At 37.3% G+C, this 22,563-nt stretch overlaps 2 protein-coding genes across 2 annotated transcripts in view; both read left to right on the top strand.

The window, feature by feature from the left end:
• The window catches only part of WWC3 (WWC family member 3), a 98,619-nt gene extending 79,791 nt beyond the window's left edge, over positions 1 to 18,828 (top strand). Inside the window, 12 exon segments of the mRNA XM_063392818.1 lie at positions 800 to 920; positions 1,686 to 1,760; positions 2,751 to 2,837; positions 5,177 to 5,369; positions 9,027 to 9,194; positions 9,845 to 9,996; positions 10,647 to 10,806; positions 11,953 to 12,117; positions 13,227 to 13,319; positions 14,355 to 14,582; positions 15,383 to 15,510; positions 16,345 to 18,828. Of these exon segments, the coding sequence (XP_063248888.1) occupies positions 800 to 920; positions 1,686 to 1,760; positions 2,751 to 2,837; positions 5,177 to 5,369; positions 9,027 to 9,194; positions 9,845 to 9,996; positions 10,647 to 10,806; positions 11,953 to 12,117; positions 13,227 to 13,319; positions 14,355 to 14,582; positions 15,383 to 15,510; positions 16,345 to 16,411 (1,637 nt within the window). The 3' untranslated portion in view covers positions 16,412 to 18,828.
• A 1,508-nt stretch (positions 18,829 to 20,336) lies between these two features.
• Positions 20,337 to 22,563, top strand: part of CLCN4 (chloride voltage-gated channel 4) — a 44,011-nt gene continuing 41,784 nt past the window's right edge. Inside the window, exon 1 of the mRNA XM_063392819.1 lies at positions 20,337 to 22,249. The gene's annotated coding sequence lies outside the window, so the exon portion shown is untranslated. The remainder of the gene's footprint in view (positions 22,250 to 22,563) is intronic.

A 22,563-nucleotide genomic window follows, 5' to 3' on the forward strand; every position in this document is an offset into this window, starting at 1 on the left:
TTGAACGGTGCTGTCCTGCCCGTGCACGTACTTTAAAGGACCTGTAGCTGCTGTAGCTACTTGCCTGTGCAAAACCCAGTGTATAACATAATTTTGTTGGTACATTTACAACATGAAAGTGATTGCTGAGTTGCTATTTATTATATGGCTGGTGATTTGGGGAAGAGTGGCAAAGGAGGTTGAATGTTGCTTCCTCCTTCCCCCAGTCCGTTTTCAAAGTAATTCACCCAGAATTTGAAAAAAACCCAGGGGTCTGAGGGAGCTGGAAAACACTGGTTCTTTTTGATAATGCCTCTCAGACTGTAAATAAAAGCTGCTATTATGTGATGGTATAAACAGTATGCTTTGAGACTTTGTATTAGGAAACAAATGAGAACAAAACCTCACATTGTGTTATCAGATAACTTTAAAAAAGAATTCAGTTCTGAGTTTGTTTTCAACCTATTGTCTATTCAGTAGGTAAATCTGAAAAGCTTAGGATATCATGTGTACATATGTGAATTAATGTAAGTTTTCCTTTAGGAAGGAATTACTCTACCAGAAAAACATTTAGTAACAATGCAATTGGTTTATACTTAGTCTTGTCACAGAGCAATTAGCCACAAATTTCCTTCCTTAATTCTCCACAAAAATCTCCGGTCAATTCTATTCTAGGCTTTCAGCTTTAAGTTAGAAGAAAAATCAGTGAACTGCATTTGTGCTGTCTTGCTGCTAGCTTTGATACAATACACATTTCTTGTTTAATTTTGAAGAATTTGCCTTGAGCTGATGTTGTTCTCACTTTTTTTCTCCATGGCAGCTGTAACTCTGCGAGGAGACAGTGGTAGAAGATCGGAGAGGAGAGCCAGGCGAGTTTCAGCATGTCTCTCAGATCATTCACTGGCTAGTGACAGTGGCGTGTTTGAAGCTTTAAGCAAAAGGTCAGGTGTATAAATGCGCAGTAAGCTGGAAATATTCCTGTTCTGCCACACGGCCCAAAAGAATTAGTTGTGAATTTATGTGTAGGCTTTCAAAATTGCTAGTTATTAGTAACATAAAACTACTAGATTGCATGTTTTAAAGGAAAAAAGCTTTTTACATGCAGTCCACTGTCATCTTCAAGTGCCAAGTCCCTTTTGCTTTATTCTCTCTGACATTTTAACATTGTGTCTCCCTTGAAAGAGTTTCTCATGCTGTTAGTCATAAATCAGTAATTTTATTTCAACCCTGTATAACAAAATAAAATTATACAGAGTGTGACTTACAATTCTAAGTATCATGTGGTAAAAGTATAACTGCAAGGAAAAAACATAGGAACTGCCAAAATTCTAAAAATATGTATGTTCACCCAGTGACTGAAGGATGTAGAAAGACATGTATTCCTTAAACAATACAATTGTTTCAACACAGGAAGTAGAAACTGGGAATAAGATAAGGTTTGGGGATGCTAAAGAGAAATGGAAGACAAAAAAAATATTAAAATAACCCAAATATCTTGAAAGAGTAATTTTAAAACCTAAATTTTTGCAATTGTGAATTGCTACTTATTGTATGGTTTTATATAGATGTCTCAATTCCATCTACATTACCAGTCCCTCCTGTATTGCAAAATAATTGCCTATATCCACAAATCACAGAATAAATGTTAGTTCATGATTTAGCAGCTTAGGTCACTATGTAGTTTACAGTACTTTCTGCTCCTGCAGGAATGAAGATCTGGAAGAGACTGTGTATGGTGATGCTGCCAGCAATGAAGAACCACAAATACATGTTGGATTTCTGTGAGTACTCTTCTTTCTCCCTGTCAGCTCTACAGGAATTGCTCACTACTTTTCTTGCTTTTGATTTTTAACTTTTTAATAAACTGAATCACGGTGGGTATTTTTAAGAAATTTCTGAACTGGCAGCCAAAGTTCAGTGGGTGTACAGATTAGTCAGTCACGTGGCACTTTGTGTTGGGGATATGCCTTAACCAAAGTTCATTCAGTGTCCTTTCAATGCTGACTGATAAAAGGGCCTTCATTACTTCTTTCAGTAGCATTTCTTTTCATTGTCTGGGCCATTAATGTGGGTATGGGTATAGGGATATGTCTCCGTAAGCAAGATCTTTTTATGCCAGATAAAGGAGGATTACCTTAGGAAAATCACAGGTGAAGAGACACAAATACAGTACAGTCCCAGCGGTACAATACATCTTTGAAATCCTGTGCCTATGGCATGCTAGTGTTGGTAGTGGGAGTAGCCTGGGGAAGGGCAGATGATTGTCAGGCAAGACAGGATATCATATCTTAGCCCTCCAGAATCCTGTTTGCCCCTTGGAAACTAATTCCTAAGATTGGAAGTTTTTAAAATATCAACCAGGTTTGTTAGTGGCATTTCATAATTCGTGCTGATGTGAAAGAGTAGAATTTTAAAAATTTGTTTTCAATAGCCCATGAAAATATTGCAGATGGATTTGTGTATGTAACTGATATGTTGTTACACACAAATGCATATGGTGTAACTGTTTAAGGTAAAGAATGTGTTTGATAAAACCTGTTTGCTTTCAAGAGGCGTAGGAAGGCCAGTTATTTTCAAGCTGAATAATGTTTAATTCACTTAGTTCTATTAACTTTGTTATTGTAGCTAATGCTTTTGGTTGAAACTCATTTGTGCAAGAAATTTGTTTAACAAAATGTGCTTTTACATTCTTTAAATCTGTTTAGTCTTCATCTTACTTCCTAAGCAAAGCATCTGTGATTGGTGACTAACACAGAAAATTTCTTTTCCAGGCATGACAGTGGAAGCGAATGTCTGCTAGTACATGTATTACAGCTGAAGAACTTTACTAGTCTAGTTGTGAAAGAAAACTGCAAAATGTAAGCTTAAATTTCACCCAGAGTCTGATCATTGCTTGTTTTGTGCTGCAGTTATAAATACCATAGATTTATTTGGTTTCATTCAAAATTAAGCCATTTCTGGAAAAGATGGTATGTTGTAATTTTCATGAGAAAAGTGTTAATTTTATTGTCAAAAAGTATCCCTTTTATAGAACTTAGGTCAAAATGTTCAGGTAACAAGTGTAGTTCTCTGTGTTCTTTCATGTTTATTATGCAGAGGAAAGTTTGTTCAAAAATACCAGTGATATTCCAGAGTAAGCTTAGTGTATTTTTCTCAGTTCCTATGGCAACATCTATATTAATCAGCAAGAGCTATACCTTGCCTTTTATCTTTAAGAAAGAAAACCACACCAGAAAACATGCAAACAGCAACAAAGGTTCTGCAGACTTTTGTGGCCTGTACAGCTCTCCTTGAGTATCCATGAAAGAAGAAGATAATATTAACACAAGTACTAGCTGAGAATCACTACAAAAGATTGAATTTTTTAACCTCTAACAGCTTGTGCTACTTTTTCAAATTTTGTATCACATATAGAACATAGCTTAATTTATTCTAATAAATGCTTCTTAAATAATCAGTTTTGTCATAAAACACTGTTTTATCTAGAGATATGTATCTTAGCATATTTTAAAGAAATTCGACATGTAAAAATTGTTGATCTTTATCTCTGGGAGAGGCTGTTTGAAAACTGGAAAATGGAGGTATGATAACATTATTATATTGTAAAACAGATCATTTGGTTGGAAGTGTTAAATTGAAATACGTCTCTCAAAATGAATTGTTCTTTTTTGAGAACTCCACCATGCTAACTCTGCAAAAGTGCAGTGGAAATTCTTCATGTAGGCCAGTACATTGGTGTTGATTTTTTGCTCTGTTTCAGTGTGAGTGTAAGGGCCCACGATAGGGAAAAATGTGAGTATTGTGTATTACTCAGCCATGTTGCCTTGTCATCAGAAAAAGAAATAAGCGTCATCTGAAGAGGGTAGTAAAACAGAGTCACCGAAGAGAAAGATTAGTCCAGAGGGTCTGTTGGACATTGTTGTCAAGGCAACAAGGCGTCTAAATGACTCAAAATGCAGTTCTGTTCTTCATCCTTCTCAACCCTATCTTTGCTGAATCAAAAAATTGCACTGCTGCAGGGTGAGTGGATTAGTCTAGTCAAAAAGTAAGTTTCTGTTTCTGGAAAGCAGGAGAAGCTTTTACCAAGTTTAATAAACTCCTCTGTGCAACTGTACATTGATATTGATTGACTCAGGTGCTGCAGCAGCGGGGGGAAGTTTAGCCTGCAGCAGCCAGCGAGCAGAGGAGCTGGATCTGCCTTTTTACAGCACGAGAATCTGTTCAACTGATGCTCCACACTCCAGTGTGCTGCAGTTCCACCACAAGGAGCTCTTCCAATTGTCCTCTAACCATTTATTTGCCTGCCAGTGTCAGCCTCTCTTTTGGTGGTGGCATAAGAGTTCCTGCAGCCATGTAGTTAAACTTGAGTAAACCTCTGAGCTGGAGCAGTTTTTTTAATCCTGAAGCCTTTGTGGGTTGTTAGCGTTTTTAACCCAGATAAATTTTCTAATCTGGGTATCAACACAGTTGCATGAAACTGTTTACTGGCATGAGGAAAGGGATATTGCAGGGGCTTGGCAAGCAGTCAAGACAGGGAAAACATGGAAACAATTCTCTAAGTAGCTCTGCTGCTTATGCTGTCAGATGAAAATGGTTGTTGATTTTGTTTTTGGAGTCTTAAGTGATATGGTACCACATAATTATATTTGTCTTTTGAGACTGTAGATAGATGCAGTGACTGCAGATTTCTTTTGCCATCTAAATTTCTTAATTTCTTGAGGAGGGAAAAAGGTTGCTTAGTGGGTGGAAGGAAGAAATGGATCAGTGACACTTATGGGACAATTCAATTGCCTAAACACAGGCATGTGTTTCCATTTGAATAGCATAGGACAGCACCTGGCCTCCAGCTGCTGCTGCTCACAAGGAGGCTCTCCGTAGCTCTCCCATAGATCCTCTTATAAGTGCTAGCTCATTTTAGATGCCTTAGATGCTTCAGGGCAGCTCAAGTGCCACTTGGTACCTCTGGCTTAAGCACCAAGTTTAAGAAAAAAAAGATTTAGTTAAAAAAATAGAGCCTTTTGAGATCAGTTTTGCAGATCTTCTGTGTTAGAATGCAGAGTGAATTCTAGTGATGAGATCTCAAGGCAGACTTTTAATGTCGAAGTTACACTGACGTTTTTGCTTAGCTTGATTTTGAGAAATGCAAAATGACTTTCTTGGTCTGAATTGTGCTATTTGTGTGTTTTGCTGTTCCCAGACATGTGAGAGTTTATTTACCACCACTTGAGTCAGGCACACCAACCACTTACTGCTCGAGAGCTTTAGAATTCCAAACTCCGTTAATATTTAATGAAGTGTTCCGAATCCCCGTGCACTCAAGTGTTTTGAAATTAAAATCACTGCAGCTCTATATCTGTTCAGTTGATCATCAGCAACAAGAAGAACTATTGGTAAGTTTCTTAAAATTGGATTGTTTCTTAAAACCCATGTGATACGAGAAACTAAGGTTACCTGAGGAATTATTTTTTAAGATTAAAAGGAGAATGTAAAGACCTAATTTTTCCATAAGAACTTCTGATAGAGTTATGTGTTAATGTGTCCATTTGTTCACATATATAAGTAAAGTTCTGTAAATAAAGAGGTGAGATTTTAAAAAATACTTCATCTGACAGCTTTGAGATTACAGTTTGCTAAAGACTTAGGTTTCTGCATGATACTGTACTGTAATACTATAATCTGTATCATTCAAATAGATTCCTACTAAAAAAGTAACAAATACAGACTCCTTGTTACTATATAACATTGGTTGAAGAGGACTACCATTACATCAGTCATAACTTTGTTGCATGATAATAGTAGCCCTGGAACAGTTCTGTATCAGCCTTTTTCTTTAAACTGAGATATCATGTGCTAACTTCAGGTGTGTTAAATGTTAGATTCATTTAACTATTGTCAAATACAAATAGGCATAACTAAACCTGCTTTGGGGCTGATGTCCTGGCTAGTTTGAGGTGAGTGAGCTGTCTTTGCAATGGGAGGTTTGACTGTGTTAGTGAAAAAGAACTTTAAGCCTATCAAAAAATGAAGAGGTGTCGGCACCTCACTGTTTTGCTGGGCTGTGGATAGGAGGTGTTTATTTGAGCAGATCTGGTCAAGAATGTGTGTTTGCTAATCCGCCTTTAAATCTAAGTAGCATCTCATAAAAACAGGGTCTTAATGTTGATAGAAATGGATCCAAGGTCTTCTCTGCAGTAGGAAGTTTTGTCTACAATGTAATTAAAGAGAGAAAGCATCTCAAGAACAGGCTGGATACATTGGTGTAAAATGCTTTATACTGGTAGATCCTGTTCCTCTGGGAAGCTAAATACCTATTGAAGTGTAAAGTATCTTTCTATTGAAACAAGTACCTCTAAGTTTAGGGTGGTTTTATTCTAACTGCTGTTATTGAGTTGCCCAAAAAAAAGAAAAATAGGTCTTCAGGTTATCTTGGTAGGGATTTTTTTTTCTCTGTCATGGTCATAATTTGGTTATATCAGAAGTATCTTTGTCAACAGTAATTGGTAACATAGTTTAAGGTTATTTAACAGTGCTACTCAAAAATAGAGAAACAATGCCAGTTTCTTAAGATAGGTGCACTGTAGTATTTAAACATGATCGTCGTTCTTTTCAGCTGTAATTTGAGAATGAGCATTTTCTCAAATTGAGAAATTATTTGCTACCTGCTACCTCTCTTTGGAACTGCTGTGATGGTGCCTTGTTAGCAAGGCCTCTGTCTTTCAAGATGCCTTCCATTGGGATTACAGTTTTTCCCATCTATTTAATAATGCATATATTTCTCAAATTCTTGATGACTGCTTTCTTTTCAATTAGGATATGCCAGTGTAATATTTTCCTAAGCAAAAGGCAAACTGGAGTTTATCCTAATTTATATAAATACTTGTACCTAACAGCTAATTTAAAAAAAGTCAAGGAAATAGTTCAGTTATAAAGAAATAAATATACTGCCCTTGTGGGCATGGTCGTTCCATTTCCTCAACCTTTTACTCTTATGCCTTGCATGGCTGAAAGATCTTTTTCTGACTTCAGTTGGCTTATTTCTTCCCTGGTGGCCTTGTCAATGTTGAGATAAGGGAATTGTTATTTTCCATGATTAGCATATATAGGTTATGTTAAAACATCAAAAAAGTATGAATGCCTCTCTTGCAATCACCCGGCATTGCTGCTTCACTCCCAGTTTCTCATCTTTTACAGCCCTGACCAATTATTCCCTGTGTCTTAATTGATTTGATTTCTTCTTGAGTGTATTTTTTTTTTCATTTTTTGTTTAATTTGAGAACATCTGTCCCATTTTTAAGCAAGATTTTTAAGTCCTGATTGTTTTCTAGTAAAGAGACACCTGTCAGACATCACAGAGATATTCGTAAATACTTTTACTGTTGTGCCATCCAAGTTGTTAACAAATTCATCCCAGCAGGCATGTGATATACCTCTAGTAGACTCACCTTGGTTTCGTCATCCTTTTGAGTAAGCTCCAAATGTTGAGGTGCACATGAAATATTAATTATTTCCAGTACTGGTAATTCTTAATTGAGTTTGATGGTGATTTTCTACTCAGCAGCATTTAATCACTCAGGAATTACTGATTCCCTTTGTAGAGGCAGCTTCTTTGGCAGACTTGCTTTGCTGCCTAATGATTGCAATGTATAGGGCAGTGTCAGGTGTCTTAAGAGTTAACCTATGCTTCTTCCAATATTGCTGGCAGGAAAAGTTTTACTTTCCACCTCCTAAACTAAACTCAGCGTGTCTTAAACATTTTTCAACTCTGATGCAAAAGTGTGAGTATTTGATACACATTTGTATCTTCCACTGCATCAGAGCAAGTAGATAATTAGAAGACATCTATGTTATGCAGAAAAAAAAAAGGCATCTCTGTGGCCTCTGATATACTGACATGAAATGACTTTCTCAGTAACATGCTGTATCCCCATGTCACATTATTTTGTTAGTCTCAGAAACTTTTCTCCATTGTCCTCTATGCACCTGTTTAAACAGAGCCCCAGGGAACATTTGTCTTGGAAAAACAATGCAATGATTTTTTTTTATTATTGTTTTCTAATTAACTGTTTCTTTACCTGCTTAAAGTTAAATGCAGATTTTTGTCTACATTTCCTACTGCCTTTGTTGTTATTTGATTTGTCAGAGATGAAAACCATTTTTACAGGACTTTTCCAGTGATACAAAAGAAAACATTCTTAGCATGGGACTCATTAGCATGGAAATGGACAGGTTGCAGAGATAGCAGAAATAGAGAGATAGAGATAGCAGAGATAGAGAAATAAAAAGCAGTACTTAAAGATTGACTGTTTTAAAACCATTGGTAGGTCCAGCTAGTGAACTGTTTGAAAAAAACAAATAAATAAAATAGGCAGCATGAGTTTGTTCACAGCTGTTATCATTTGGGTGAACACCAACCGAGAAATTTCTTACATGAGCTCTCTGATGAAATAGGGCTACTTCAAAGTTTGAAATACTTTTAGTGGGAAGCCTACATTAAAACTATTTTTGCCTGAATCTGGGAGATGCAAGGATGGCCTGGAAAGTAGAAAAATTGCTTTATAGCCCATTTGACTACCTTAAAATATAAATAGGCAGTAAAAAAAATGGTTTGCACAACATTTTTATTTCCATTTGAAGGATGCCTCTGAGGCCCAGAGAATGAAAGGGTATCAGAATATAGTTATCTCAAAAGCCTCTCCAATTAAAGTAATATTATTAAAGTGATATTAATTTAAGCAAATGTAGATAGCAGATACATAGTTGGGAAGATTTTAAAAATAAAATATTAATAGCTATCAGTTATGTCTACATCAATCATAAAAATTTTATTTTTCAGCTTTAAAAAAATCACTATTCCTATTCTTTCTGTTAGTAAAGGAGAGGCAAGCAATTCAGAGTCTTAGACATCATAACACAACAGAACAAAACTATCTCTTTTTAAGAGACAGTAGTTTTTGATGAAGTGGGAATTTTACGTCTTTAAATGAGAAGGTGTCTATCCTGCAGAGTATATGTATCTTGTTGTGGTCAATGCTTTTTGTTTTTTACAGGGCATTGCTCAGATAAACCTGACAGATGCAGAGAGTTCTGGTGAGATGCAGCTTCACTGGTACCCTGTTCAGATCTTCACTGGTTCAGAGCCCCAGAGAGCAAAGACCAAAAACCAATGTGAAGACAGTATTCCTCAGTCTTCTGGAAATGTAACTACAGTTAAAACAGTATGGCTCTAAAAAAGTGATTTGTTTACTTTATTTGACTGGCAGGGTGATTGTGATCTTACCTTGGGTGCAGGTTCTTGAGTTATCACAGGAAATGATAATTTAACTTTTGGGGCAAGAGCTAGATTTTAGAAGACTAATTGAAAACTAGATCATGTCTGGGCAGGTGCTTGAAATAGTACCCTGTATATGTTTGTATGCATGTTTCCAGTCCAGCTAAACCCATTAAAAATTTCTGCCACTTCTTGTGCCTCTTCTGCACATGAAGAGGTTGTCAAGTAGGGTTGTGCAATTTCCATCCTTGGAGGTGTTTCCAGCCCTTGTCTGGACAGCCTGGCTTGGCTGTGATGCCAGGCTTGCTTTGGGCAGCACATCAGACTAGGTGACCTCCAGAGGCCTCTTCTGACCTAGCTTGCTGGATAATGCTCCAAAGTCAAGTCAAGTCTGCCCAGTTTCTGTGTCAACTTGAACACCGCATACTTTGGATTGTTAATATTCAAGAGTCAGATTTTTTTGGTTGTGATTTGGTTTTTTATTTTGTTTTTTCAAGAACATATGATGGCTTTGTTTTTATTTTTTCTCGGAATAGTACACATTAAGTACACTGGTTAGTTCAAACAGTTTTAATTAAAGTTTAATATATCTTTCAGGATGCAGTGACAGCCCTGTTGGCTAGGACCACTGCCCAGCTGGAAGCAGTGGAGAGAGAGCTGGCAGAAGAGAGAGTGAAACTGGAGTACACGGAGGAGGAAATCTTGGAGATGGAAAGAAAGGAAGATCAGGCAGAAGCCATATCAGAAAGGTAAAAATGGTTTAAACACCTCATCAAACAGATAACTAATACTTCCCCAAAGATATTTACACTGTGGGTATAGTCTGAAATAAAAACAGTAGGTCTTTATTCTGAGATTTGCTCCCTGTTAGTGCTACATGTATAAAATTCTGTTATGTCATGATCTGCAAACAGGAGGAAACCTTAGCTGAATAGCTGGTTGAATTTAGGGGATTTGGGGAATGGGAAAACATTATATCAAACAGAAACTTTGTAGGGAGGTAACTGTAATTAGAGTTTGTAACAGCTCTGTATTAAGAAAAAGGAAATAAAAAATAGTGGTGACAGGGGACATTGTTAGGATTAGGGTTGCAGTTTAATTGCTAATGATATTCCTGATTTGTTACATGAGTTGCGTTGTTCTTTTTGTTATTGCTTTCTTAGTATTGTTTAAAAGACCAGAACACACGCCTTAAAAAAATTAGGGAAGGTGATTTTTTTTCATTGAAATGTATTTGCTTATTTGCATTTTCAGAAATGGTCCTTTTGAAAACATTGTATTTTTATTGATGATACTCTAAAATTATAAACTGGCTTAGATAATGTAATATGTAAACGTAACGCATAATTGCATGGGATTTTTTAACTCCTGTGAAATTCTTGTGATATTCTGACTTTAGGAGTTGGCAAGCAGAATCTGTTGACAGTGGATGCAGTAATTGCACCCAGACTAGTCCTCCTTACCCAGAGGCATTTTGCGGGGATGCATTGGCTGGACACATGTTTGCAACTCAAGCAGGCCAGTACAGTTCTGGGAAAATGCAGCCTCCACCAATTAAGGTAAAGAGACAAGACACTGCAGCATGAAAACTGCCACCCTGCCTGGCCCAGTGAGCTACTGCTGTGCCTGGAGTTGGAGTCTGAATTGGCCAGGAGAGAAAAGAGTCAGCCATGACACTGGCAACCCTGTATGGGCACTGACTCTGAGACAGCTGTATGGCTTCTGAGTTGGTAGAAGTTCACTCTGTAGGGCTGGGGGTTTTTTGTTTTCTTACTACTTACTTCTGAACAGAACTTGGTTCTTATATCAAAAGGCAAACTATTTTTACTGTGGTCTTTATCTAATCTATAAATAGGCATTTGTATCAATTTCTGCATTTACCTGAAATTGTAACAGAAATGATCATGATCAAATTCCAGTGCTCTTATTTCTGTAAGAATTTTGAAAGGAATTGTGAAGAAAGAAATTTTAGGACTTGCATTACTATTTCAGTGTTACAATAACATGGAATAATTGTGCTTAAACTGATGTAGTTAAAATCTTTTGTAGTCAAGATATGAGATACTGAAAATAATCCTTCACGAGCTGAAATCAGCAGACATCCATTGAAGCAGAGGAACATAAGCTGTTTATCTTGCCTTTAGGGAAGATCACACCTCTTTTGGGGGAGTGAGTTTTCTTAAAGTTTGGAAGCTTTACTACAGTACCCTATGTTTTCTGTCTTTCTGAGTATTTTAGTGTTCTTGTATAATTGTGTGAACAAGTCTTCCAGTTCCTTTTTTCTTTCTTGTCTTCATTTAAGTTCCTCTAGTTTTAAGGTGGTTACTTGCTTCCAAGTCACTGTGCTTTTTGAAAGGTGACTCAGTTTTCTTTTGTTGAGGCTGGAGATCAGGTGGTAGTTTGGGTGATGCTCAATTGCCAATCTTGAATGCAGTCCTTGTGCTCTGCAGCTGTGATATAACTGTATCTCATAATTGTTACTGCTCTACCAAAGGCTTCTGAAAGGTAATCTCACAATTTTGAATGACCCAGTTTTAAAATGTTTACAAAAGTTAGGATACGTCCTCTCAGGAGTCATTGAAATTTGAATCCATCTAGCAGGGCAGGTTGTTTACTTTTGATACTTTTGAAATGTCTGATTGTTTGTGGTAGGAGAGAGAAAATAAGGAAGAAATAAAAAAAAAATTCCTTTGTTGAAATTTTAGGTGGATAAGGAAACTAACACTGAGGATCTGTTTCCTGAAGAAGTCGCCATTCTTCCAAAAGAGAGAAGCAGCCGCAGGCCGCGGGGCTCTGCTTTTGTTCGCAGCAGCACCATTGTTCGCTCGCAGACCTTTTCGCCCGGAGCACGCAGTCAATATGTGTGCAGAGTGAGTAAAGCTTGACCAGGACACAACTATATGATACATTTCTGATAATTTCACTATAAGATTCCATTGAATTTATAGGAAACCTGTATTACTTTTTAATACCAATGATTAACTTTTGATTGAACTTAAACAATGCAGTGGGGAAGAGCTTCCCTGACTCTTTTTATGAGTTTTTAAGTTGGATTAAATGCATTTAATTTGAAATAAAAGAATCTATGATAAATTAGATACTAAGTGCTTTTCCCTGGCAACCTTAGATGTTAGGTGAGGGTGGTTGATTTTAGAGTGCTATCTAATGAGGTGTATAAGCAGTTAGCTTAGAAGCCGTGTTTAATTTTCACGTACATAAAAGTTTGAAAAAGGGCACTGAATGCTTAATCTTAGGGTTATTGCAGAAGTATTCATATGGCTCTGATTGCTGTCATGAATATCAGTCATGAGGTGCCTGTTACTGTGGGACATAGGATTCCTGAGTGCACTGGGGCAAGTAATTGAGGACCAGCACAGCAGTTTTCAAGGTCACGTTTATTGTTTGCTGTGTTCAGTGGCAGAAGACTTACAAGCAAGTTGGCTCATGGTATTGCAGATCAATACATGGGTATTGATTTTGTAATATTGGTGAAATATTATCATAGCTTTGATTGTACTCTTTCAGAAGCTTCTGAGAGCTTGAGTTTGAAAATTCAGGAAATAATTTTTAAATTCTGTGCTCACTTAACCTGCACTTACTTAAAATAAGATGTGGGGGAAAAGTGGGAGAGTGTATTGTTTGTACCCATGACACTAAATGTTTTAGGATTAAATATTATTGCATTTGAGTCCTCCATCTCTCTTTTTTTAGGCTAGATTCTCTTGGATATTTAGTAGAATGGTTGCTGAAACTTACCTGTAAAACATTGATGGTTTGTAAATTTCCCTGAATTATTGTAACTACCATATGAGCACTATTATATATAAATGTTTATAAATAACTGAAAAAATAAAACAAGATAGTTTCAGTGTATTTTAAAAAAGAAATCTCAAAGGTAAAAAAAAAAGAAGTAATCCCAAATTTCTTAATGAGGATGATCTTGCAAGCAACTCTTATTTTCAATGTCTTTTCTAATCAGCTGTATCGCAGTGACAGTGACAGTTCGACCCTGCCAAGGAAATCCCCGTTTGTCCGGAATACCTTGGAGAGGCGGACTCTGCGGTATAAGCAGGTATGCCTAGGAAAAGGATCTTTAGCTCCCATTAAGTTGCTAGAACAATGGTACTTTTATACTTAAGAGCTTTAGATATCTACAGGTACATTCTGATCTTTTTAGGAAATGTCCAAAACTTTTGCGATGTAATTGGGGCGGGGTGCATGTTTTGGGTTTGTTTTGGGCTTTTTAAGCTAAAATGTAAACATAAGGAAGTTAAATAAAGTTGTGAACAATTTTAAAGGAGGGGAAAAAAGTGTGGGAGATGAAAATTAGTCCAGTGGGGACCAAATTTATGTTGATTTAGATGTAAAGTTCAATAAATCCTTCAAATCTATATTATGATGCAAGGTGCAGGTTCAGAGACGTGTGTGTGAATGTGACGTTAGGACATGCATCTCCCCTCCCATACAGCCTAACAAATAATAGCATTTGAGACCCAAGTATTCAGAATTAATAGGTCCAGATCTCCTTTTGACCCCATGCCACTCCTCATGCTATCAAACAAGGGGGCAGAGAAGGGCAGATGAGGCATTAATGTTGTGTATAGAAATGACATAAAATGTAGTCTGGTCACCAGAAGTTAATGCCTTGCTGGTGTAGGCAGGCAGATAGCCATGTCTCCCTTTTTGATTCAGAATGTATTTTAAAACGAATATTGAATGAAGCCCTTTAAGAGGAGTCTTTCTCAGTACAGTATTTTTCTGATGTCATGTCATTGAGTTTTTCTCATTGCATCTCTTTTATTATCATCATAACATGGAATTTTAGTCCATAAACTTCATTAGGTAAATATTCGTAAGTCAAAGGGAAACTGTAAAAGGAAGTAGTTGAAGCATTAATTGAAAAACTTAGCTGTAAGGGTTTTTTGTACCATGCCATTATCTAGCCTTTTCTGGGGGATGTAAATAATCTCCAAAACTGAATGTGGAAAAGACTTTGTGTGTGAAGCAAGTACAGCAAAGGTAAGGTCTATAGAACTAAAGACAGACCAGGAAACTATGTTGAGAGTAATATATCGTGCATTTTGTTTGAATCCTTATAACTCAACAGTCCTGCAGATCATCTTTGGCTGAACTGATGGCAAGGACATCGTTAGACCTGGAGCTGGATCTCCAGGCATCCAGAACTCGACAGAGACAGCTGAATGAGGAGATATGTGTTCTAAGAGAGCTGAGACAGCGTCTGGAGGATGCCCAGCTCAGAGGGCAGACAGATTTACCCCACTGGGTCCTTCGGGATGAGAGATTCCGAAACTTGCTGAAGGAAGCAGAAAGGCAGGTATGGTAACATGACACAAGCACTCAGTTTGCTCAGAATCTTCTCGTGTCAAAATGTCTTCATTTTGATAAGATGTCTAAAGAGCTGTTTGTACAGAATCTCAAACAGTGAATGCTTCTTCTATATTCTTAAAAATTTCCTTTTATATTCTTACTAAATTTTATTCTTACAATAATAATTGTTACATTGATTTTTATCAAACTGTGTACTAATTTGAGGATAATTTTTGGAGAATGGCACTGTTTGCCAGTGGTACTTTCTGTTTTGTTTTGGATTTTTGTTGATTTGTTGTTCATTTGGTTTTGTTTAGGTGTTTGTTATTGGAACTTCAATAATTTTCTTTCTTCTGGTATTCAAAAGAAGTTTTGCTGATTTGATATTTATTCTTTCACAAGTTCCCTAAGTATGTGAACATTCACAAGAATGTTCCCTAAGTATGTGATTTTTTTCCCATTCTTGGAGAAAGAAATTGTAGAAAAAGGTGGCAAAACTGCAGATCAGACCAAATTGTCATTGGATTGTCAGAGACAAAAACTGAGCCTAAATTTACAGTAAGAGCTTTTTTGACAGATGTATGTGCAGTAAATTTTGTTATATTACATGTCTTTCTGAAGAACATTATTAAATGAAACAACTCAGACTTTTGTGTTTATAGTTCTTAGATGATCAGCTATTTCAGACAATATATTAGTGTGGTTTTGCTGTGGTGAGTGGGGGAAAAAATCCATTCTTTTGCTGTGAATATTCTTGTGTTTTATTTATTCACATGCCCATTTTAAGCATTATGTTCTTGTTTTCAGACCAGACAGACCAAATTTGAACATCACCAAGAGCAAGCAGCTGAAAAGATGCTAAAGAAAGCATCAAAAGAAATATACCAGTTGCGTGGGCAAAACCAGAAAGAACCTATTCAGGTGCAGACTTTTAGGTAAGTGGAAATGTGCACTGAAATAGCATAGCAACAGTTCATTAGTCAGGTTAAAGCTTTCTGAAACGTTTAGCTTAAATTTTGTGTGCCTTTTGGTTTTAATCAGAAGTAATTAACCAGTCATTTTAAAGTCCATCTGGATTTGGACATGAGTTCTTTTCCAATGCTTTGTTCTGCAAAGAGCCAAAGCTAAGGTAAAATTGCAGTGCTACAATTCTAATACACGTGACATTAAAAAAAAATTAAGAGCTTCAAATGCAAGCATGGCTTACTTAGATTATTATTCCAACTTAGCCCAGTTGCTATGAAGTCCAAATGATGTGTCAGTTCTTCAGTACAAGCCTGTGGGCATAAATAGTCTCTTTAATGCAATACATATAAATTACTAGTAACACACTCTCCCTAGAAATGACATGGTAATACTGGAATTTTCTTTCAAGAAGCCTTTTCTTTTCTGTTTCTGGAGTTGCCATCTTTTTTTCCTCTTCTCTTTTTTACACATTGTTTGCAAAACATTCAAGGCTGAACTTTGCATGGCAGAACTTGTCCCATGAAACCTTTTTACGATTAACTATGACTGAAGTTTAGTGAATTGTATAAAGCTTCCACCTAGGTTTTCAAAAATAGTAATTGTGTTCAATGGAATGTTGCCAGAAGTATATAGCGAGGTTTAGTAGTTTTTGGAAGTTTGTTGTACTCAAATAAATGACCAGTTCAGTACATAAATAACAAATACTAGCCATTAACCAGAGTAAAGAAACCATGTTCTTGTGGGAGGAGGGGGAATGTAGGCATGATTTTATTTACTTCCTTTTTCTCTTTTTTTGATCACAGAGAGAAGATAGCTTTTTTTACAAGACCAAGGATTAACATACCTCCTCTGCCAGCTGATGATGTATGACATGTTGCATTGTAAACATGAAGTATTTATCGCTTTTATTTTAATGAAGTTCTTAGATTAGACAAGTTCCTTTAAAAAAAAATTGTGCAAAAGTTAATATACACCTTTTGTAAAAAATAAAAAAAGTTAAAAAAAGTAAACATAAACAAAAACATATATATAAATATATATACATATATATTTTATAATAGCGACTGCAACAGGGCTTGGTTTTTCCTTGTTGTGAAACTGACATCTCTGAAGACAACTTATTTTATAAAAGATCGACTATCCTGTTAGGAGTGTGTACAGTTTTTATGCTGTTTTATTTGACTTAAAGGCTGGAAGACAGAAACAAAGTGAGTTCAGGCAAATTCACTGTAGTGTAATTTATTTATAGTGCCTTTTTTCCTTGAAGGAAAATACCTACTTTAAGATGTATTTTAAGACTGAAATTTTGTTCCTCAGTATTTGTCATACAGTAGAATGGAACCATTGAGCTGGTTTTGTTTCTGATACCTGAAATGAAAATACTATGTTCTAAAATTGTCACTTTCTTCAGCTTTATTATCTGTAGCTTATTATGTACATTGTATTCTTTAGCACTGTCTGTGTTATAGCAAAATATTATCACCTGCAATGTGTTTAACACTAATTAGATGTGATGTTAAACATTGCAAAATTCATTTGCATGTTCTTACTGTGCACTAATGAATTGTTTTCATTTCTGTTGTGTCTAAAGTATCTTTATATTCTTAACTAGATCCTCAGTTTAAACGGGGGAAGGAAAAGGGTGACAGGTCTTTGTTTTGCTGTTAAATGAAGGGAATTAAAGGAGCAGTGTGAGCTAGCTGTGTGGAAAGCCTGCTAATGGACTATGACAGTAATTTCTACAGTTCTACAGATTCTTGACTGATTCAGGAAAGCACATGTGTTCTGATTTCAGAAAGCAGCTGCATTAGGTAAGGTGCTTAAACACATGTTCATCCTAAAGGATGTGCTTTGTGGTCACTGCAAGCAAGTTCTGTTGAGCATTGACACTTTCCAGAAGGAAGGTGTATAATTCTGGAAGGTACAGCTCACTTGATAGCTAGTTGGACCAGCAAAAATCTGGTAAGAAACAATTTTATTTGTAACCATCCATTTTAATGAAAGACTGTCGCCCTAAATTCCCGAGAATGCCAGTTTTGTGTCCTTGCATCCTGCAAGTATGTAAAAATCCTTCTTTACTAAGCTATTATAATAGAGTTTCTCATATTTTTCTAATTATACATTACCTGCAAAGAGAGGTGCCCAACACAAGACTGACTTTGCAAATTACTGGAATATCCCCGAAGGAAGATCATGTTGTCTCTTAATTAAAGATCAAATTGGTTCCCAATCTTTCTATTTCAGGAAATCAAAACAAGGGCCAAAACCCAAATCAGAATATTTTCAAATATTCTGTAAGTTTTCTTTGGGAGTTTCAAGAACTTAGACTCTGTTACCCTGTCAAAGGTCAGGAAAACCTGGAAGAGAAATTGAGTTACTTATCCATGCTGAGGCAAAAAGTAACGGGGAAAAAGTTTGTAAGCATAAATGTTAATTAACACATACATTTAAGGTAATATTTCTCGTTTCCTAATATGGCCTATAGTCATTACAGGCATCAAGTGTTGCGATCATATAACAATATATATGAAATTGAAGTATATTTAGCATTTTTTGTGCTATTCATCCTGAAGCCTGTTTTGCCTCTTTTGGTGGGTGTATATTGGGTTCCTAGGGCACAACTAGACTTATTCAGAAATTATGCAGATAAAAACCAAATCATGTGAGAAATTTGTAGTGTTTGGGTAAAAGTCTAGGGCCAGCAAGCTTTTCAGTGCTCATTACTTTAAAAGACCAGTTAGTCAGAATTTTCTTTCTCATTTCCAGGGGAGGAGGTCACACAGTAGTGTTTATCCAAAGTTACCATGCAGTGACACCAGAAGTGCTTGCTGTGTATTAAGAGCAGATAACACCATATTCCTCTGAGGCTGGTCAGGTACTGGAAGGGGTTGCCCAGAGAGGTGGAGCACTCTGTCCATGCTGTGGATGAGGACTTCACTGGACATAGCCCAGAGCATCCTGGTCACATTAGGCCTGCTTTAAGCAGGGATTGGGGTAGGGACCTTTTTCCCACCCTAAATTGTTCTGTGACTATAACCAAGGAGCAATGTCCAGTGGTCTCTCTGCCAGAGGGTTTTTTAAATTGTGACTGCTGTGAGATGTTGATGTATCTTGTGGGTCTGTGATTCTGACTGCTATAATGAGTTCTGTCTTGATGTGGTAATGAGTTGTCATATTCAGTATTCATCTCTCTTGTTTTTGTCACAGTTCTGTATGATTGTGTCATTTTTGTATTATTTGAAAGTATTTCTTCTATAAAATAAAATAATTTGCCATAAACAGAAAAAGGGTTCTTGTATATCAAAGATAGGTCTTGAATCTTTTATATTTGCCACATTCCTGATGAGTTAATGAAAAAAAATAGTATTTTTGAATAACAGTGTCATTTAGGTTAATGCAATGAAATTTTCAAACAAAGGTAAGAGAGAAAATCTGCAAAACTGAAGATCTAGAGGGATTATACTTAAATCCTGAAAGAGATACAGAGTGGAAGGAATGGCAGATATGTTCCTCCAAGTGCTTATCACTCATGATAAGTTGACAGCTGTATCAGAAGCTCATAGTTGAATATTTCCAGAATTCTTGGGAATTCCACTTAAAACACATTGAACTGCCTTTTCTCGCAAGAAACATTTATACTTTCTAAATTAACATTGAAAGCAAGTTGACATTATTAGTTCTGTAATATCCTACTTAGGACTAATTCCAAGGTGGAAACCACTCAAAAGAATACTGGTTGGCTTTTTAGGCTGGCGTTTACTGCTGCTTTCACAAAGGAAACATTAAATCTGAATAATTACAGAACGAGCATTTCTCACGTTTCTCCGATTCCCTCTGCAACCCTAAGCTGCAGGAGCACAGGCAAAATCATAGCAAGGACATGTGACTCCTGTCTCCAGTATTTGCAAGGCATCAAGGGTATGACAGAGCTGAGGTTATTTTTAATCAGTCTGCTGGGAATAGGCATTTGGAACGGCAACCGTCCCTGTCTCGCTGCCGGCAGGAACAACAACAGCCGCTGTAATGGGTACGTTGGGCTGGGCTTTCTCTTGTAGGAATGAAATCTTATTTGTATTTCTTGCTGCAGTTCTTCTAGGCACCTTGCAGGACTTCAAGGTAAGTGCAGTGTAAAAAGAATATTTTTTTTAATGAGTTAGATGGACTATGTATTTTGCTTTCAGTGGATGTAAAACCGAAGTTTGAATTTTTAGGGAAGAGGGCCCATCACAGCTTGTTTTGACCCCAGCCTCCTTTATGACTGTAGTGTTGTAGGTCTTTGAGAGGAAGAAGCATTTACGGAGAGACTTGAGAAACTGCAGGCTAACAAAAGCAAGAGCAGCCTTGTCCAAAACGTCATGTGAAGAATATACTTTTTTCTCCAAGAGCACTCAATTGACTGAGTAGCATTGGGAGGAAAATCCAAAGGAATAAAGTTGATTTGGTTTTGGAATCTGTAAATGCCAGTTAAATCATTTGCTTGCACTTGGAAAACCTCTGTGGTGTTAGATTTCAAACCATCTTAGGAGCTGGTTCTGGTTCCTTATAATTTCTGAAAATCTCTTACATTTGAGCATACATATCTACTGTATTTTCAATAGAGAATCAGGTGTGTCTAGACTTTGACCATCCAACTATAGAAATGTACTTTCAGTACGAGATTTAATGAGATCAGCTGGTAATAGACAAGATAAAAACAGGAAATTAATTTAGGAGTCTGTCCAGGAAAAAAATGTAGGATTGAGACCCTAACGCTGATTTGTTAAGTGTACAAAATTACTATTCTCTGTCTAGGACACAGTGTTTGTGTTCAAGAGTGTCTCTTTGGCATAGAAGTTCCCAGGTGTAGACATTTCACCAAGTAAATGCTACTTCCTGTTTTCCATATTTTCTTCTCATAAGCTAATTGAGGGAAATTGCAGTTGCATTATCAAGAAAATAAATCAAGTGCTCAGTGTTTAGCTTCCTTCACAAATTCAATTGGCCTATTACTACTGATTTTAATGGGCACAAAGAATAGACACTGGCAGGAAGCTGGCACTTGTATCATTTTCCACGTTTCATTGACAGGGTTATGAAGGCCTGGGGCTGTTACTGATCTCTCAGTGGTAGAGAATTATGATCTGCAGTGCTGTGGGTGAGGGCCATAATCAAACCTCTTCTCTAAAGGCATGATTCTTGCTCCAGAGAAGTGTGGGAACTTCAGGAGAAGCAAATTAAGTGTCCAAATTTCTCAATAAAATCCCATGTGTGGCTTCTGCATGAGGAATCCCTATCAGAAATACATGGCACATCCATAAATTACTGCTCAAGCACACTGGGACAAAAAGGTCTTCCAGAACTGAATTCCTTCGACTTTGAAGTGAGTGGAAGTCACTTATGTGCCTTCAGTCACCTGTGGGTTTTTTCATGGGTGCTTGTGCAAGACCTCTCTTTACTCAGCTGTTGCATCTGCTTGGAAATACAAAGCCCCTGCCTGGTTCCCTGTAGGGGTAAACCCAGTCTGCACAACATTCAAATTCAGAAGGGTGACAGTAAGGTGAATGTCCTGAAATACAACACACTGCACATGTACAAACACATACAGGGTCTTCAGAAAGAGCAGTTACAACCTCTGCCTTGCAGAATACAGCCCTAGTGGCTTGTGCAAAATCTGTGCAGTCAGAACTTCAGCAATTCTTACCTTCTTGTAGAAATCAAATACATCACTGAGTATGATAAAATTCTTAAATATTCCACTTGCCCCTCAAAAAAAATGAAAACTGACACCAAAATAAAAACAAACAAAACCTCCCCCAAACAAACAAAAACCCCAACAAAACAAAAACCACAAATAAACAAAAAACCAAAAAAACCACCAACAAAACAAAAAACCCCACAGGAAAAAAAACCCAAAATCCCCCAAGATTACAGTTGGGCTGCTATACACGGTTAACCAAAATGTGAAAGTCAGGGTAGTTGCCTTTTTAAAAAATACTTTAGAAGCTCTAGCTTTTCAATATTTGGGAAAGCTTAAGCAGATGTTTTGGAAAGGAAAAGTAGGCTGGCATACAGGAGAGGATCTTTCAAGCAGTGACAGTTGTATTGAAGAAAAGGCAGAAGTGGATGGGTGGGTGGGTGGATAGATGGCAGGGAGAATTAGGAAGTGAAGGTAACAAGGATGAAGCCTTTGAGGGAGGCTTGCAGAGCATGTTTATGACACAGAAGATGGAGGGAAGTCAATTTGGAAAAGCTTGAAATGCAGTACCAGAAAAACGCAAGGGATGGTGAAATTGCAGTTTGTCTCATTTCCAAGCTGCTGTGACTAGATATTTCCCAGAGCAGCACCCTGGTCCTCAGAGTCACCAGGAATACCTCCTGGCATGCACCCCGCATACTTCCTATGCTTTTACCTCGTGAAAAAAATGTGAGTGTTGTCGCTGTTGCGAAAAAGAATGCACAGAACGATTGATTAGCTGAGGTTAGGGAGGAAAAAAAGCCGCATGTGTGCCGGTGGTGCGGGATCAGGCAGGGCAGGGTCAAGCGGCTTGCAGTTTAATCCCGCAGGATTGCAGGCTGCTGCGCCCCCGATCAGATATCCTATAGACGGAGGATGCAGTCACATGATTGTTACCGCTTCCTCCCCATGACATCACCGCTGCTGCAGCCATACCACCACGGAAGGATGCTAGTAAAATCATTGGGATTGGGCTAAATGATGTTGCATTGCAGGTAAGCAACATGATTCTTCGGAAGAAAAAAAAAATCATTTGCCACTTGCTCTTGTGCTGCAGTCGTGGAGCTCCAGCTCCGCCGGGCAGTTTCTGCTGGGAAATAAAGCAGCACATTTTCTCTGCAAGCAGAGGGTTTGCAGGTGCAGAGGCTGCCTGCTGGCTCTGTGCTGATCTCCCGGCTATCTCCGGTAGAAATGCTGCCAGATGGAGCTTTATAGCTAAAGAAGGCCCTTTGTTTCCTGTACTTTCCAAGGGCTCCTTCGGGTGTCTGCGGAATTCTGCATTTATGTGAGCAGCCATCATCATTCAGTC

This window comes from Prinia subflava, chromosome 3, assembly GCF_021018805.1.
Source record: "Prinia subflava isolate CZ2003 ecotype Zambia chromosome 3, Cam_Psub_1.2, whole genome shotgun sequence".
Lineage (NCBI taxonomy): Eukaryota > Metazoa > Chordata > Aves > Passeriformes > Cisticolidae > Prinia > Prinia subflava.